This window comes from Uloborus diversus, chromosome 10 (genome assembly GCF_026930045.1).
Source record: "Uloborus diversus isolate 005 chromosome 10, Udiv.v.3.1, whole genome shotgun sequence".
Lineage (NCBI taxonomy): Eukaryota > Metazoa > Arthropoda > Arachnida > Araneae > Uloboridae > Uloborus > Uloborus diversus.
In genome coordinates this window covers 68,927,594-68,945,088 of record NC_072740.1, presented here as the reverse complement: position 1 = coordinate 68,945,088, position 17,495 = coordinate 68,927,594, and the positions used below count along the sequence as shown (strand labels likewise).

General features: G+C 33.0%; 1 protein-coding gene across 1 annotated transcript in view; it reads right to left on the bottom strand.

The window, feature by feature from the left end:
- Positions 1–17,054, bottom strand: part of LOC129231352 (E-selectin-like) — a 92,976-nt gene extending 75,922 nt beyond the window's left edge. Inside the window, exon 1 of the mRNA XM_054865644.1 lies at positions 16,634–17,054. Within this exon, the coding sequence (XP_054721619.1) occupies positions 16,634–16,694 (61 nt within the window). The 5' untranslated portion in view covers positions 16,695–17,054. The remainder of the gene's footprint in view (positions 1–16,633) is intronic.
- Positions 17,055–17,495: the final 441 nt, after the last annotated feature.

The following is a 17,495-nucleotide window of genomic DNA, read 5'->3' as shown; positions in this document are numbered from 1 at the left end:
TATATTTTTTGACCTTGTTTAAATCGCGTTTTCATATATATAGCTTGTTTTTGTTGCATCACGATCAAAGCGATTTTACGAGGAGTTACTGTATTTTTTAACAGAATCTTTTAAAACAGCATACGTCTTTCCTTACGTTTTGTCCAACATTGAAAAACAGTAGAGTCCTGAAAACTCGGTCAAATGTGGACACTGCAATGTGCCAATTAGTCTACGTTTTAACGCTTCAAATGATCTCGTTGAAAAGTACGTTAAATTAATTTTATTTACAGTAGGGGAACATGGGGCAAAGTGAAATGGTGAAATTTTTACTCTGCTTTTAGCTCCACCTATCTGATATCATTTTAACTATGTAGTATCATATGTAGTCTACTCCAGTCAGGAAAAAAATACCGCCGAAGATTAAAGCATTTGGTAATACAAGCAATTTTAACAAATTGATACTCATACTGTAATATTTTGTTGTAAGTCAAAAATTGTTTTTGTTACTATAAAATGATAAAGTTCTTGTTATTATCATTGGAAATACTAATTCAGACTTCCTAATGCTCAATGCAGCAAAAATATAGTTAATATTGAGCTTATTTGTATTTTAAATAAAGTGTGCAATTAATCAAGTACATACGGGGCAAAGTGAAATAGTTTGTTTCATTTACACACTCAATCATTTGATCTAAATCACTTATGTTTTCATTTATTAATTCATTTACATTCCTTCATTTAGTAATTCACTTATTTATTTAGTCATTCACTTATTTTCTTATTCATTCATTCTTTTACTCGCTCTTTTATTTTTCGTCACATATCAATTGATTTATTCATTTAATTATTCGTTTTTTTTTTCATTATCTTTTCATTTATTCAACCTTTTATTTAATGATTCTTTTGATCAAAAATGTGTTTTATAACCAAATAGAAAATATTTTATTAGAAAAATATTTTATTTTTCTCATTGTTCCATGGAAAACAAATGAAAATTTTCCACTATTTTTTGAAGACTCAAATTTACTGCCAAACGTAAACAATTATGTTTCGACGCAAGTTTTATTATAAAATACTATGTTCTTTCTTTATGTACTGTAATTTTTAAAACAAATTTCCGATTTGTTCATTTTGAAAACACGCAATCACCTTAACCATTTCACTTTGCCCTACATGTATTTCATCTCTTCGGTTTTCGGACTACTGGACGTTCGGATTACGGGGGTTCGTGTAAAAAAAGGTTCTACTATATTTGAGTTTAAAATAAATACAGTGAAATCCCGTTACAACGAAATTCGGAACAACGAATGAACCACACATTTTTTCGCATGGGAATTTCATTCTAATGGAATTCAAGCAATGTAACAGCAATTGCATTCGAACTAAAAATTATTTCGTTGAAACTGAAATTTCGTTGTATTGGTATTCGTTGTAACGGGGTTTCACTGTACAATTTAGTTTGTTGAACATATAAATTAAACTGTTACCAATCCACAGTTACCAATTAATATGCGTATCCCAGTCATAGTTAATATTGGAACACATATATCCGCTCTCCCCCTCCATGTACTACAAACAAACATTAGAAAATAATTTTAAAACATTTTAATGCAATCTTGGAGACTAAAGGTGGAACATGAATAAAGGGTTTGGTTAAGCGGCTGGAACATATATGCTATTCTTAGTCAATAGGTCAGATTTTCCTTAATTGCATGCGGAAATCGACAAATTAATTTTACGCCTACACTGTTATAACCAGGGGTTCCAGACGAGTGAAAATATTCCCTCTAAGGTGAAAGCATAGTGCCTGAAGGTGCAATGCAAGCTAGAAAATAGAGCAGAGGAGCCGAAATAGCATGCAATCACAAAAAAGACTCATTGCGCATGCACTTTTGCCTTAGACATACATTCAACCACCTCAATATGGCGGACAAATGATAATTGCGTTTGTGTGTCTTTCACATTGAATGAAGTACACTATTGGATTTAAACACAATATTTCTTGGATTAATTATCCGAAATTACAAGTAAGTACAGCTTTTGATTACTTTGTAGCTTTTAGGGTTTTCAAACATAGTTAAGTGGTTAAAAGTGCATTTATTGCTTTTCAGTTACTGTTACTGTCTTTTAGTTTCCGTTAACCGTTACTATCGTGAAATTTCCATCATTCAAAACGCTACTAAAAATATCTGTCATTATTTTCTTGAGTACTCGATAAGCAGCTTTTATTAATCACAAAAAAAAGCTATAAGATATCAATAATCAACTAGTGACAATCTTAATAAAAATGATTCTTGTGCTACGTAGATTACAACAGAAAGCTAGCGAAAAAAAAATCTCTCTCAGTCTAGATTTTTTTTTTTTTTTTTTTTTTTTGGCTTTTTCATTCAAGTGTTAGAATCATTTCCTGTTAGCGGTTAATGTCTGGATAGCGTTATAAATTTCTTTTGGTTTTTTAACTATCGAAAAACTTCATGTGCATTTTATTTTGTTACTCTTGATTAACGTTTATGAAACGATTTTGTTTTTCCGTAACTGTAATATCCCTGAATATTTTTGGCTCTTCATGTAAATAATCCATAAGTACAGCTATGCTTCATTTTCGGAATGCGTCAAGGTTTTAGTAAATGTATAATTTCTCACATTATTTAAATAATTACTCGTCTTTAAATTATAACGATTTGTGACAGATCTTTGATACCAAGTAAAGGGGTAGATATTTATTGTTTTATTAATTCTTAACATTACTTTTTGTAAAAAAAAAAAACTAATCAGAACTCTGAATTTTTCACATGTTTTTAACGGCCCCAGAGTTATTATTAATATTATTTATTTTATAAATTTTTAAGAAAACGATAAAGATTTCACTGGTTCGCAAAGTTTTTCATTTGCTTTTACCGCGCCCGTGCGTCAAAAGAGGTTGAGAAACACTGAGTTAGAGCAATTTGCACTTTTTAACTATGTTGAAAACTCTGAAATATGATCAAATGCTGTAATTACATGTTTTAATCATTTCCAGTATCGAGTTCAATGTGAAAAATGTCCAAAACGAAGAATATCATAAATCAAAACAAAACTTTAAAAAAAAAAAAAAAACCACAACTGTATTCAAAAACGCACACAATACGGGGGAGGGGGGAGGAGGATCTATAGTACAGGTGCCATTTCTCTCTCCAAAGGTTCCTTTTTTTCACTCCGGCTGTCTATTTTTTAAAAGGTGCCTGTTTTTCACCCTATTTAGAGGTGCGATTTCGGCTCCGTATTGGGTGTCGCTGGTGAACAAGCGTTTCTCCACTGAAAGGTGCCGAATGCATGCTGTAGTTTAAACAGTGTAGCTTCTGTGTTCTTGTAAATGTTATTCTAAAATTTCATGGAAACTAAAAAGACGAAAACATTCAGGATCAGCAAAAAATTGCGATTTTTTTTTTTTTTTGGATAATGGGATTTTTTTTTTTTTAGATGAAAAAAATTGAAGTTTCGTCAGCAGACGTTGCTGGTATATATATTTTTGAGCTTTTCAAGAGTATGTTCATCAAATTAAAAACTTTTTTACGTAAAAGTTTTCGCAGAAGCTATTTATGATAAAGTTTCTCCGAAAACAAAATCCTCCAGTTAGATGGAACATTAGTGCAGTTTCAACGGATTCAATTGCGCCCTTAGAGCGTTTTTCAATAAATTTTTGCCCTGCTCAAAATCTAACAAAAACATTCAAATCCAAAAAATAATAAATAGGGTTTGTGAAGAACTTTCAAACAAAACGGTTTTCTTTGAATCGGATAGTTTGATCAACAACAATACTTTCTAGAATTGCATTTACTTCAATCATTTCATTTTAAATTATCCTTTTTTCTTCGGTGCAGTATGCAGAAAACCGTTGTTGGATTTAACGTGTTGCTAAAATATCAGAGTTAAATCTTAAAACTCAAAGTTTCGTATCGCGGAAAGAAAACCAACAGTATTTATATATATATATACAGGGTCTTCCGTTTTAACCTGCAAGACCTTTATTTTCGCAACCGTTAGTCCTAGATGTATACTTCCAATTGCAAAACTGTTCAAAATCGGATGCAGAGTTAAAATATCGAAAGTTTGAAGCAAAAATAAAAATGAGCCAAAAAATACGAAAGTTGACTTTTTATACTGGCCGTAGGTCCCCTAGATAATGTTTAGAGAAATAATCTCCATTGAAAACTATTACTAACATTTGAACTAACGAAAGCATTTTCCGGTTCTTGAAGAATGAAAATAATTTGGAAAATGATTGTTACAAAAGAAACAGCGGTCCAGGGCGGTCATTCCAAGCTGGTCAGCTAGCGAGATCGAGTTTTTCGCTCACGTGATCGGTTGTGACGTAGAAATGTCGAAAAGTAGAATTTTACTGGAACCTAGCTTGCGACTAGGTTCGAGTAGATTAGAAAACTACTTTGCGACATTTCTACGTCACAACCGATCACGTGAGCGAAAATCTCGATCTCGCAAGCTAACGAGCTTGGAATGACCGCCCTGTTCTTAAATAATAACAAACTATTAAACTACAATACAAGACGACAACACTATAAAAAATGTGTAAGGTTATCATTGCTAATGGGAAAAGTTAGGCAACTTTTGTATACCGTGCCGGTTTTAAGAAAACTTCAATTGTTCGAGGAAACTTCTCGTATAATGATCCACTAAGCATCAAAAAGCTAAGGTAGAGTTCACAGCGCATGCGTAAAATTCAACATCGACGCAGAGCTCATTAACTATTACAAACGAAATCAACACGGGCCTCCACGGCCGAGCGGCGAAAGGTTCTTGCTTTACGAATTGTCTGTGAGCAGTAAGACCGACGCACAGTGGGGCATTTGAGCCAAAAAGTTGGCCATAAATCAAATTTTCCAAATATAATGATTATTCTGCTAGGTTTTCACTAAAAAATGGTTGCTAATAGTAAACTCGGGCAAGTTATATGTATACTCTTAATTTTGCTTGCTCAAACGCAACCCATAAAAGTTATACCGATTATTAACTGGCTTAGATATGTAAAAGGAAACCAAACAATTTAACAATGTTGAAGTACATATTTACTAACTGTTAAAAAGACATTCGACACAGTGAAATGTACAAAAAATTAAAGCAGAGCAAATTAATTATAGTTTTGCTGTTTTACACGTACATGGAATGATGGTGATGAAAGTCTACAAACTTTTGTCATCAGTATCACTATCTTCAAAACAAAAAGATTTTAAAATTTTTATGGGTTCCTTCGATATCGTTTGCCTTTTTCTCTTCATGTTAGATGATCTAACGCTACTCAAATATGGATCAGAAGTTAACAAGAGTCTATTTAAAACGTCTTCGTTACAATCCTTTCTGGAAATTTTTTTGGTGAATTTTTCTCTGTACTGCCGAAAATGCTTGTTTCTGGCTTCTGCGGCCTCTTCGGACAACTGACCGATTGGTAACAAGGCATGCGATATAATACTCGGAGCATGAACTAGTATCTTGTGGACTGTTGGTGACATAGGTTGCCAGGCATACAAATTTACATAATACTTTGCAGTATCCATGGTATACATGCCAAAATGCTCCACATTTATGTCGAAACCCGAAGATATCACCTCCAATATTATTTTAAATCGGAGAATTAGTTCTAAATCTATCCCTGTAATGGCAGCTGCTTCATTCACGTCACCAAAAAATCTACGAGACGTGTTTCCATCATTCGTGTTTCCATAGCCAACTTTAGGTACGTCAACCAGCAATCCCATTTTATTCTTGAATTCTTTTTGAATTATCACTTTAGCTGCCTTAATTTGATCTTTTTCATTTTGCTTTGTAATACGACCTTTGAATACTCCTGCTTTTATCTTATATGATAAATGTAATAAAAATTCGAAAAACCGAATCCTAGCGTGCAGAATAGATAGCCCGAATTTAAAAGTCTCTGGATCTTCTGTGCTTTTTGCTGATAAGTCATTAAACGTTTTTGACGTGCTACCGCATATATAGCAGCGCATAATAGGTGCAGTGTCAGTGACCGCATTACATACTTTGCCGTCCACCATTGTAGGCAGTAACAAATGTTTTATTTTAATTGTTTCACTAACATTTGTTGGAACTAAGTTTTTTGCTTGATTTTCTATATACCAAATCTCTTCGTTTGTGATGTCTTTGTTCTCTTTAATAAACCTTATTCTAATAGGTCTGCAAAATCTAGGTGACGATGGACAAGGATTCTGCCAGATAACATTTTTGCCAGACATTAATCTAAGAGGCACAAGAGAATTGAGGAAAATGTGAGCATTAGTGCCATCCTCATTTTCAAATTTTTGTTTGTACTGGCTTTGCTTTGATCCGTCACAACCCCACTTAAAAATCAACACAAAATCTGCAGCTTCTTCATGACTGTATGCTTGGAACACTGGCTCTAAATACATGCACAATCTTATGACTGTGTGATCTACTAAATCTTGCAACTGTAACGTTTTCGGATAACATTCTCGCTTTGCTTTTTGTACATATTTATAACAAGGATAAAAATCTTTGTTAGCCTGCTGTATGACTTCATACTGACTCCTAGACAAATTAGCTTCAACAAATATTGCTAAAGCCTCTTCCGGCGAGTGTTTTTTGATAGTAATGCAACCAGCAGTGACTGCTTTTCGAAACTTTGTTGCTCTGATTGGAGACTTATTTATGTCTTGGATAACTTTTGCCACGTCTGCGTTGCCTATGGCACGATGACTCATTTGAGCAGCATACGTTAATTCATCAACAGCAACATTTTTTCTTAGTTCCGATGTTTTTCGGCGCTTCGTTCTTTCACTCGATTCTCCGAAATCCTTACTGGGTCTTCCTAATTGTAAAAGACCCGGAACTGAGTAGGTAGGTAACATAACCCCTTCTTTTAACCAATTTTGGTTGTTTTCTAGAAATCGGCTTTCCATTCTATTACATGCCATCCATTTTCGCATGTAAACAATTTTAAAACTGTTAATGGTGTTTTTAACTTCCGACAATTTTTCGCAAGGGTAGTTAGTAATTTTAGCTAGATTTTTAATTAGTTCTTTAAACTTTCCATCAAAGGACCTTTCTGTACTGCCAATTAACATCTTATGCAGTTGTATTCGACTCATAGATGTAACAGAAGCCTGTGAACCTAAAAACAACCGAAAAAAGAGAAATAAATAAAAATCACAACTACTCTATTGATCGCGTTATTATTTTTTCGGGCAAATTCGGGCAAACTTTTAGTTCAGATTATCAAAATAGAGATTCTGAAGTATCACGGGGTACAATTTTTAATGAGTACAAATGAGTACAACATGTTTAAAAACCTTCACTTTTTTAGGAATTCCAAAAAAAAAAAAGATTAAATTTTTGTGAAGTTTGACGAACCGTACTAATGTAAAAATAGTAGTTTAAAATAAATAAAAACTGATGAATAATAGCGCACGAACCTTGCTCAACCTCGAGAATAGTAAATTACTTCACTAGAGTTACTTTTGACGTGAAAATAGTACAATGAAGTAACTTCGAGAAACTGTAATGACTCAAACGAAGACAGCCGTATTTCGAAAGCGCTAAGTTCTGACTGCTGGTAAATTCGACTGGTTAGTCTCAGTGCAGAGGGAACACTTCCACGTGATGCCAAATTTATCTACCTTTTCTGAAATTTAAGGTCAATGCTGCTCATTGAAGTTTGCATTTTCGACTTTTGGCCAGCTTTTTGGCTCAAATGCCCCTCTGTGCGACGTTAAGGGTTCGATTCCCTCAGGGTGTTATTACCTCTCTCTCTCTCTCTGTTGTAAAAATTAAAGATGTCTTGGCTGTAATTGAAATGAATTTCAACTTGGACTAAAGTTAAGGGGTACATTGCTTGTAAGAAAAGATGAACCTGATAGATATTGAAGGGAGAAAAAGCTGTAAAGAAGACAAGAAAAAAAAAAGAGATTTTTTCTTCTGTTATTTTAGTACACTAGTAGACTATTTTTTCTTCTGTTCCAGCAAAATATCAACGATTATGGCATAACTTAATAGCATTATATACATGTATGATATGTAAGAAGTTGCGGGCATAAGGTTGATAGTTTCAAGTATTGTAAACTACTAATTTATTTTTAATCGACTTCAAAAAAGGAGGCTAAGCATTCGTCTGCGGCTTTTTATGTATGTTCTCCAATTTCTCAAAGAGGCCTGGACGGATTTGAAAATTCATTTTTTTTTTTGTTTCAAAGGGTATACTTCCCAGGTGGTCCCAAGGTAATTTGGTCTGCGTCTGCTAAGGGGTCGTGGAGAAATCCAACAGACTTCAAATTTCCTAGGTTGTGGCTACATAAATGAATCACGTCAGCGGGCGGAGTTTAACGATAAAGAGGTCACATAGTTTTGCCGTGAACGATGCATTTTCAAGACAGAGGTTTTGTCTTAAACTTGAACAGTTTGATTCTCACCACATTGTGTTTATTTTCAAGGTGTTAGTTTTAATAACTAAATATAACTTGCAAAGCAGTAAATTAAATGTATTTTACTACTATAATAGTCGAACTATTTAATTTAATGTTTCTTTTCCGAATAAATTACTTTAATTTACCCTAGCGTCAATGACCAAACTTTTCCCTTTCTCTCAATAACCGGGTACCAGGGTACCCATTTTGAATTTTGAAGATTTAGAGCAGGATATGTTTTTTTTTTTTTTTTTTTTCTGACACTTTTTCTGTTTAATTGGATTTTTTTCTCCCACCCTCATGTTAGGAAATGTGTGTATTCTGTTTTTATCAAAAAACGAAATGGTTTATTTTTTCAGCGTTTTATGTTTACTTTTCACGCTAAATGGTCTGTTAGAAAAAAATACGTTTCTCCAGTTTTTCTTGTAATACTAGTTGCATTAGGTTTTACGCTTTGGTATTTCAGAGCGAATTCGTAGTATTTTATTTATTTATACCAGTGATGTTCAACTTACGGCCCGCGGACCACATGTGGCCCGTTGCATCGAAAAATATTATCTGTCATTTTTATCCCCACTATTATTTGCTCATGGCACCTTTGCGGTCATGGACATTCGTAGATATACTCACAAAAAAAAAAAAAAAAAAAAAAAGACAGGTCATATATTCCAACTGAAAAATATTGTCTACATCTCGAGAGACACGGAAGTTCCTAATTCGGTGTTACTGACGACGTAACAATGTGTTCGTACATCAACAAAAAGAAAAAAAGCCCTAATATTGTTTTCAACTTCACATCATCACAAAAGCAACTCTGGAGCAAGCAAGTCACAACTATTTTGTTTTATAACAAAGCAAAATCTGGTGTTGACACGATTGATGAAATGCTTCGACAATTTCGAAGCATTTGATCGAAGGGTGATAAACAATGAGTGTGGTACCCTCTGCAATATAAAAATACATTAATCCATATTACGAGTATAATTAATTTCATTTAAAATCTTAATTATATCTGTAAATGCAATTTCAATAAATGTAAATAATACGGAAAGTTTCTTTGCGTCTAAGATCTGCAGTGTGACTCGTATGTAATATGCAATGTTTTCAAGTGTTTATTAATTTTTATTTTTTTTACAGCGTGAAAATGTTTTCGGGGATGGGAAGTTAGTTCAATACTTTGGTTTTACACCAAGAAAATAAGTTAAAAAATTGTAAAACAAACCTTTATCAAAAAAAAAAAAAATCGTAACAAGGATTTTTTAGATATTTTGGGGGGGGGGGGGAATGGGGGTTGGAGTACTCGCTTGAATGCCTCATCTTGCTACAAATGTTCATGCTTTTGAACTATACACTTCTCTAACCCGACAGAAGAATATTAATGAAGAATACAATGCTGTTTCCTCTATCAAATGTAAAAAAAATGCTTGTAACTGCAGAAAACTAAATAAAATTAGGGGGTGCGATATCAAAGGGGGGGGGGGTGATGGGGGAAAACTGTGCTCATATTTTGATTCAATGGGTAATTTTACATGAGAGTCATCAGAAATGGTGTCAGAAACATTTTGAAGGGGTATTTTTTGATGTGCAGTGTAATGGGTACCCGGTTATTGAATACAGGTATAAAAATTTTAAATGCTAAAAAACTACCCAAAAAATTTTTTGCTGAAAACATGGTTACAGCTTTCTTTAGTTCAGATTCATGTAAATAACAAGAATTAAAAGCAATTTTACCGAGACTTCGTTAGAAAGGGTAAAAATTATGATACATTCGCAAAATGGTACTCGGGGTACCCGGTCATTGACGCTAGGGTTTAGTCATTTAATTGTTAGTTTTTTTTTTTTTTTTTTTTGATATATCAGTTTTTAAACATACTTTGTGTTAACACAAAGGGGAATTGAAGACGGAACCCCCCCCCCCCAATTTAGTATATATTTCTTAATAAATATATTGTAACTGGTGTCTTTGCTTTTGAAGTTTGATCAGTATTCTAGAGTTACTATTTCTTAATGCCGTCAGTTTAATTAAATTACGGTAATACTAAATAACAGACTTCAAAACAGGGGAAGTTCTGAATTCGTAGGATTTTCTTTTATGTATAATTTCCCCTGATTACTCGAAGAAGCCAGGACCGATTTGGAAAATTATTATTTATTTATTTTTTAATTTTTTCGAAAGAGTATACTTCCCCGGTGGTGTTATGGTCATTAGGCCTGAGTCTTTCACACTCACACTTAAAGCAATTTGTTGTTTGTCAATTCATAGCGTCTCACTTAATGAACCGATTTTTATGATTTTTTAAAAAATGGATAGGAGGTGGTCTATATATATAACTCAAATCCTACACTCTTAATTCAAAAGAGCGAAAAAATAACTCTTAAAAAGAGTGAAATCTATTGCGGGTGCATTCATTCTTTCTGAGTGCTAGCTTTATTAAACAAAGACGCTTTACGAAAAAACCAAGACTTAAACTTTTCTTTATTCGCGTGAAATTCGGAAACACTCTGTTTGGTGAGCGAAATATAAAAACATTCTTTAGAAGAAGGACTCAAAAACATTTTCATTGGTTCGATTCTGTCACGTGATTTTGTTTGGGGAGAATCTTCTATACCTCCACGTTAGGCTTACCCAACGTTGGTCGCGAGTACCAAGTGGATGTCGCTATCTAAATGTCTTCATTTAATGAATTTAAACAATATTTGTTGCCGAATGAGGTTTCTGAAGGAAGTGCACAAAAACTGCATGGTAAGTGCGAAGAATTTTCTTTTTCATTAAAACTTGTAACTGTTAATATTTCTTGAACTGCTCGTATATCATTACAAATCATCCACGTGCAATGTTACGGCGAACTTTTTGTAACTTTTTCTTCCAAACGAATGAAACTTTCATCAACAATTTTGTTTCGGTCATCGAATTAAAAATAGGACATTTGAAACAGTCGTTACCATCTTTGGTGTGTGTGTACTGTATATATATTTTAGGCAGGTGTTACAGACCCGACCATGCGCAAATCTATAGGACGGATACCGAATCCGCTCCCGATGGTCGGAGCTCCAACCACTGCGTATATTTTAAATTAATCAAATATTGTTTGTGTGTATAATAAACTTTAAAGAGTATCATAAACTTTGTACAATACACTCATTCATATGTGTAACATCCAATTCATTAAATAAGTGTCCTGACGGGGAGGGGGTGGAAAATTCTCTACATACCCTTGCTTGGAGGGGGGGGGGGGGTTAGATCCATTCTTACTAATATTTTCCAAGTCGATATTTTATATTAGAAATCCGCGGTCAAGTGGTTTGGCAAATATTATATTTCATTTGCTTCAGGAAGGTAAAAGTATGTATTATAGGATGAGCTGTTTTGTGTTTCAAAGAATGAAACGTGTAAAATATAATAAAAGAATCGCTCTGTGTTTTGCATGTCTTATTTTTAATTAGTATCGCATCATATACAAAAATTATTTGTCGAAAAAACATTCGGTCTAGATTCCTTACAGTAAACATTTCTTTACTCAAAAAGGTTTTAAAAAATAATAATGATAGTTAATTTAAGAACGATCCCAGTGATGTAATATTTGTTATTTTATTATTGTGAAGAAAAAAAAGAATCTTACGTAAGATGGGGGGGGGGGAGGAGGGAATCTTACATACCCTTACATAGGGGGAAGGGAAGGTCAAAAATATTGCCAAAATTGTCCTTACGTAATTAATGAATGGCCCCGAAGAAACAAAATTGAATTCAAACGTATCTTGTCATAATTTACGAGTGACTTTTTAAATTAATTTGAACTGAGGTAACTTTTAAAACATTATTAATGTTAAAAGGCATACCGAGAATATCAATATAGAGTTTCAAAATTTTAAATCTATTTATTTGGAACTGTGTGGGTTTGTTTAATTTTATTTTAATCTTTAAATTCGGAAATGTACGTAATATTGCACGTGGGTGATTTGTAACGATATACGAGTAGTTCAAGAAATATTACCAGTTAAAGTTTTAATAAATTAGAAAAGTCTTCGTACTTACCATACAGTTTTTGTGCAACTTCTTCGGAAACACTAAAAACAGTTTTTTTTTTTTCACACTTGTTTAACCTAATTTTGTTTTTTCAAATGAAATAACAATTTTAAAAACAGTTTTAAATTCAAATACACAGCATAAGCACATGTAAACACATTTAAAAAACAATTTCATTAAATGAGAGTGAAATGATTTTATCTATTTTATTCTAAAAAAGAGTGAAATAGCGGCTTTCCAAAACGGAAAGCAGTCACTCATTTAGGATATTAATTTAGTCTTAAAAAAGAGTGGAAAACACTTATCAAAAGGGAGTGAAATTAGCTTATCCAAATGGAGTGAAAATAACCGCTCCGCAAAAGGAATGAAATTCACTCCTATAAGGAAAGTGCGTTTTCGAAACTGTAAAGGAGTGAAAATTTACTCAGTCTAAGTTAAAATCGCTGGAATTTTTTAAGAGAGTATACCTTTGCTTGACCGCATTTGCTGCTTAAAAAAATATGGGTAAAAAACTGTAAATTTCATGTACTTTCCCTATTAAACGATTAAACATAAAACCCATTGTTAAAGAGAATGCCGTAAAACGAAGGTATTTTTTCACTTAGTGTTAAAAAAAGTACCATTAAATTTTAGTTTTCATAGCAATAATAAAGAAAATTTTGAGTCTTCTCTGGCTTTCTTAAAAGTCTTCTCTGAAATAAACAGGAAATTCATTCGCTATCATTGTGTGTGGTCTCTAGTAGTTATATTTTTATCTTCAACTGTAACCGAGTCAAATAAAAAGTCACGCGACTTTTATCACGAGTTATGTGACACGTATTAGTGTGAAATATAAATTAGTTTGGGAAACCACTTAAATTTAAATAATTCAAATTAAACTAACACAAGGGTCATTCTTCAAAAAGTGTAACTTTTCTGTCACACATCTTTTGCAGTAAAAACTTTAAGGAATTATATTTTTGATGAAATTAAAAAGCATTGCAAAATGAATATCTATATTTAAATCTGCCAACATTTTTTTAATAAGAATTTTTATTTAAGTATATTTTTGGTTCACAACATGTGAATTCTCACCTTCGTGGCATGTCACACAACTTGTGCGACTGTTTATGTTGCTTAATAACTTGTTTAATTAAAAGTGTATACTTATTTATTTATTATTCCTTTCACAAGTGTCTCAAATACTAATTGTTTAAGTATATTTAATTTTTTAATATTGTGTTTTAGTTCGTTTTAGTAGGATAAGGTGAGAATTGTCATACAAATTCTCACCTCCGATACCTAAACACAAAATGCCTTCCTCATTAACACGTGGCAGTAATGAAATCAAATTTTATTTTCCATGAAACAAAGGAGCCCCCTTGTTTGTTTTCAGCCATAAAGAAGTTGTGAGATTTTTGTTGAAAAACAAGAAGATAGATTTTGTTTTAAAAACTACGTGTGGTTATTGCGACTTCTCACCTCCGTGAACTTAAATTTCAGGGATGTAAATTAATGTAAAAAAAGAAGTGAACATGTTTTCATATGCTTAACATGTGCAGATTGTAGCAACGAAGAAAAAAAAAAATTTCCCTGAAAAATGTATCCATTAGGCATATATTAATGGAAAATTCCTCACGTCCGTGGCAGACCTTATCAATGTCATTATTTCTGAGGTGGAAATAAATGATGGAGGGGAAATAGGGGAGGGTGGCCCAAAGCGGGTAGGTTTTCGAAGAACGCTCGAAAATAAAAGTTTTTGGATTTTTATCGCAATAATTTCATTTTTATTTCCTATCAGGGTTCTCTTGAACTTCAAAATAAAAAGTGATTTTTGTATTATTTCAAACCCAATATTTATTTATTATCAAACTTTACAAACATTTGAAAAACTCGCTTTCCCCTACCAGGAATACCAAAGCGGGTAAGCTTAACTAATTGTGATTTGGTACATTTGCAAATCAAATACGAAGTTATAAATGATTAAAATAATTCACTAGCGTAATGCCATTATAAAAAATGTGTATGAAAAAGTTGTAATTATCCAATTTAAAGTCAGCACATTTGTTTATAAACATAAAGAAATAACTAATTAAATTAATAGAAAAATTAATTGCCATCCAAAAATAGCTTTTAAAGTTGTACTTATCCTATTGAAATAGAAAATCTAAGTCAGCACACGAGTCAAGAATTTTTTTAATAAATATAAGATTAAATCCAACACCCGCTTTGCCTGAAGGGATGTTTTTTATTTTAATGATTATAACTTTAAATTTAAAAATGAAACAAACGAAATGACTATCGTAATTTGTAGGTGGATGGTGTCAGAATAACGTAACGTTATTGACAGTCAAAAAAAGAAAAAAAAAAGGTGGTCTTCGACTAATCACAAGATACAAAACTTCATTTTTTAAAAAGAAATGTATCTTTTTTTTTTTAATTTTAAGCCTGGTTGCACCATGCCGCTTCACTGCTGCTTCGCTGGGACTGATTAAAACTCGGGGGTGTTCATATAAACACGACATACGTATAAATCGCCGCTTACACACCATGGGGGGGGGGATGCATACAAAGGCCTACCCGCTTTGGGCGATCTTTCCACTTTGGACCACCCTCCCCTATATTTTAGATGAACTTTGATAATGTGTGGTCGCAGAAGAGTTTCGGGAGGGCTCTCATGTTCATTTTTCGAAATTGAAACGCAAGTGTTATCAAACGCAAGTTTTATCAACATTTGCGTTTAGACAAACTTTGAAGATGTTGGGGAGGGGGAGGGGGAGGTTCAAGGGACTACCCCAGGTCCGTCATCCTAATGACCATTTCTTTTTTTGCCTCGAATTACCCAATCTAAAAATGCACAAGTCATAATATGACGGGTGCGAATTTCTTCTCAATTTCCATTAGAGTCCATTTGTAGAAACGATAAACTTGAGGAGTAGGATAATATCGCAATTCGTGACTGCGAAAAACATAAATTTGAATTCAAGACTTCAAAATTCAAATGAATATCTTTTTTATTATTTTTTTTTATTCTTGTGCTGATGGCGTGATGAACTTTTTAACTCTTGCTAGAATAAGTTTAATTTAAAATATATTGAGATTTCAGCATTTATATTTTTCAGAAAACTCCTAAATACACTTTGTCTGTCACACTCTAAACAGTTGTCAATCGAAATAAGCGGGCTCCCCCCCCCCCCGTAGTGATGCTACTGCTCTTGATGGATAACATATAATTTAAAATATATCAGGATTTCAGTATTTATAATTTTCAGAAACTCTGAAATTCATTTTGGGTATCAACCCCCTCCCCCCCCCCCTCCAGAAGGATCTCAGCTGGCGCAAATGTCATCCCTTCCCCGTCGTGATGCTACTCTGTTTCAGAGATTAAAGATAATTTAATATTTTGAGGAAAATTTTTAGAACTAAAGTATCTATATTTTTCATTAACAATTAAATTCAATTTGTTATCACCATCCAGGGCGACTTCCCGTGCAAATGCTCTCCTCCCCACCCCCCTTCCCTGAGTATGCAACTGCGTAGAGTAAACATTTTTAAATATTGCGGGAAATTTTCTGGATAATTTGCAATTCCACTTTGGGTGACAATCGAACGGGCCGCCCCTACACCCCCCCCCCCATAGCAAAGTGGACTAAATTATCCAAATTATTGAGGATTTGTAATGCACTTTGAAAATTTATTCTAAAACACACACATCTAATACCACAATAAACAGGCCCAATCCAATGAGAGATTTGCAATCTAAGAGATATGTAAGTATAGATAAATAAAAATAGTTAACAATAAATAATGAATTAAACATGCCTAATAATGTAGGAGAAAAATTCGCAGTAAGTATATAAAAAATTTAAAGAAAATAACGCGTCAGAAATCTGTAATAAATGCTATATTTTAAGCAACAAATGCAAATATTCAAGTTACGCTAAAGATCATATTTACTATTTCATTTTTTTAACTGCAAGAATAAATGAAAAAGCGGCTTTGAAGGAAATAAGAAAATATATCAAAGTTTTCAGTTTGTAGTTGTTGTCATGGATGTGTTTTAAGAAACGTCTTAAATATAATAATTCAGATTATTTATATATTTATGTATTGTAAATTCCTACCATTGAGATATAAATAAATGTCCCAGCGTTCCATTTTAATGTTAAAGTGTTTGTGGTCTTTGATAAAAATTAAAAATACATAGATATATTCTTACCTTTGGTACCGTAGCCTTGAATTAGAACAAAAAGCATTAATCCAACTTTCCAACCCTTCATTTTTACGAAATGTTGATGACAAATAAGTTTTTTCTGGATTATTTTTCAAAAACTGAATCTGATTTCAAGACTGAACACTAGCATTCTTCCTAAACTAGAAGCTCATAGTACACATAATTCATACACAACATCTCATTTTTCGAACAAATGAAGCAACATTTTTCTTCAACAAATGTCAGTCACAAAAGGGAAGGATATAATCCATTGCTTCCAAAATCCAAAAAAGAAGAAAATATTATTTTTTAAGCTCAAATCATGTTAGAAAATGCATTGCGAGACTTTATCCTTAGTAAAAATCCTCTACCGAGAAAATTTGGATACCTGCTGCTGGCATGTCGCCGGGAATAATGGAATGAGAGCGTTTGGCAGCAGTGCAATAAGTCTCATGTTCTTTCACCTGCTTGCACTCTACTGGATGTGGAGTGGTACTTTTGAAACATCACTTTAAATTGAATGCTACTAAGTTTAAACTGGTAACTACTACAGTCAAATTCGCTTATAACAAACTCAAAGGGACCGTGATATTTGCTCGGTATAACCGAGTGTTCGTGAAAAACGAGTTTCTGAAGAAAATCATAAAAATTCATCATAGTTCCTTTTTTTCTTTATAACCACTGTACAGTACCAAAAAAGTTGGTTACTTTGCTTAGAACTGTCTGAATGTCTTGGGTCATTACTTTTGATAAACACACATATACACACAACATAAATATTTTTAAATGCTTTACTCCACAAATTAAAAAAAGTGCTGTCATCTCTTTTGTTCTCAGGATTTATGATTTGCCACTAACTTTGGTTGAA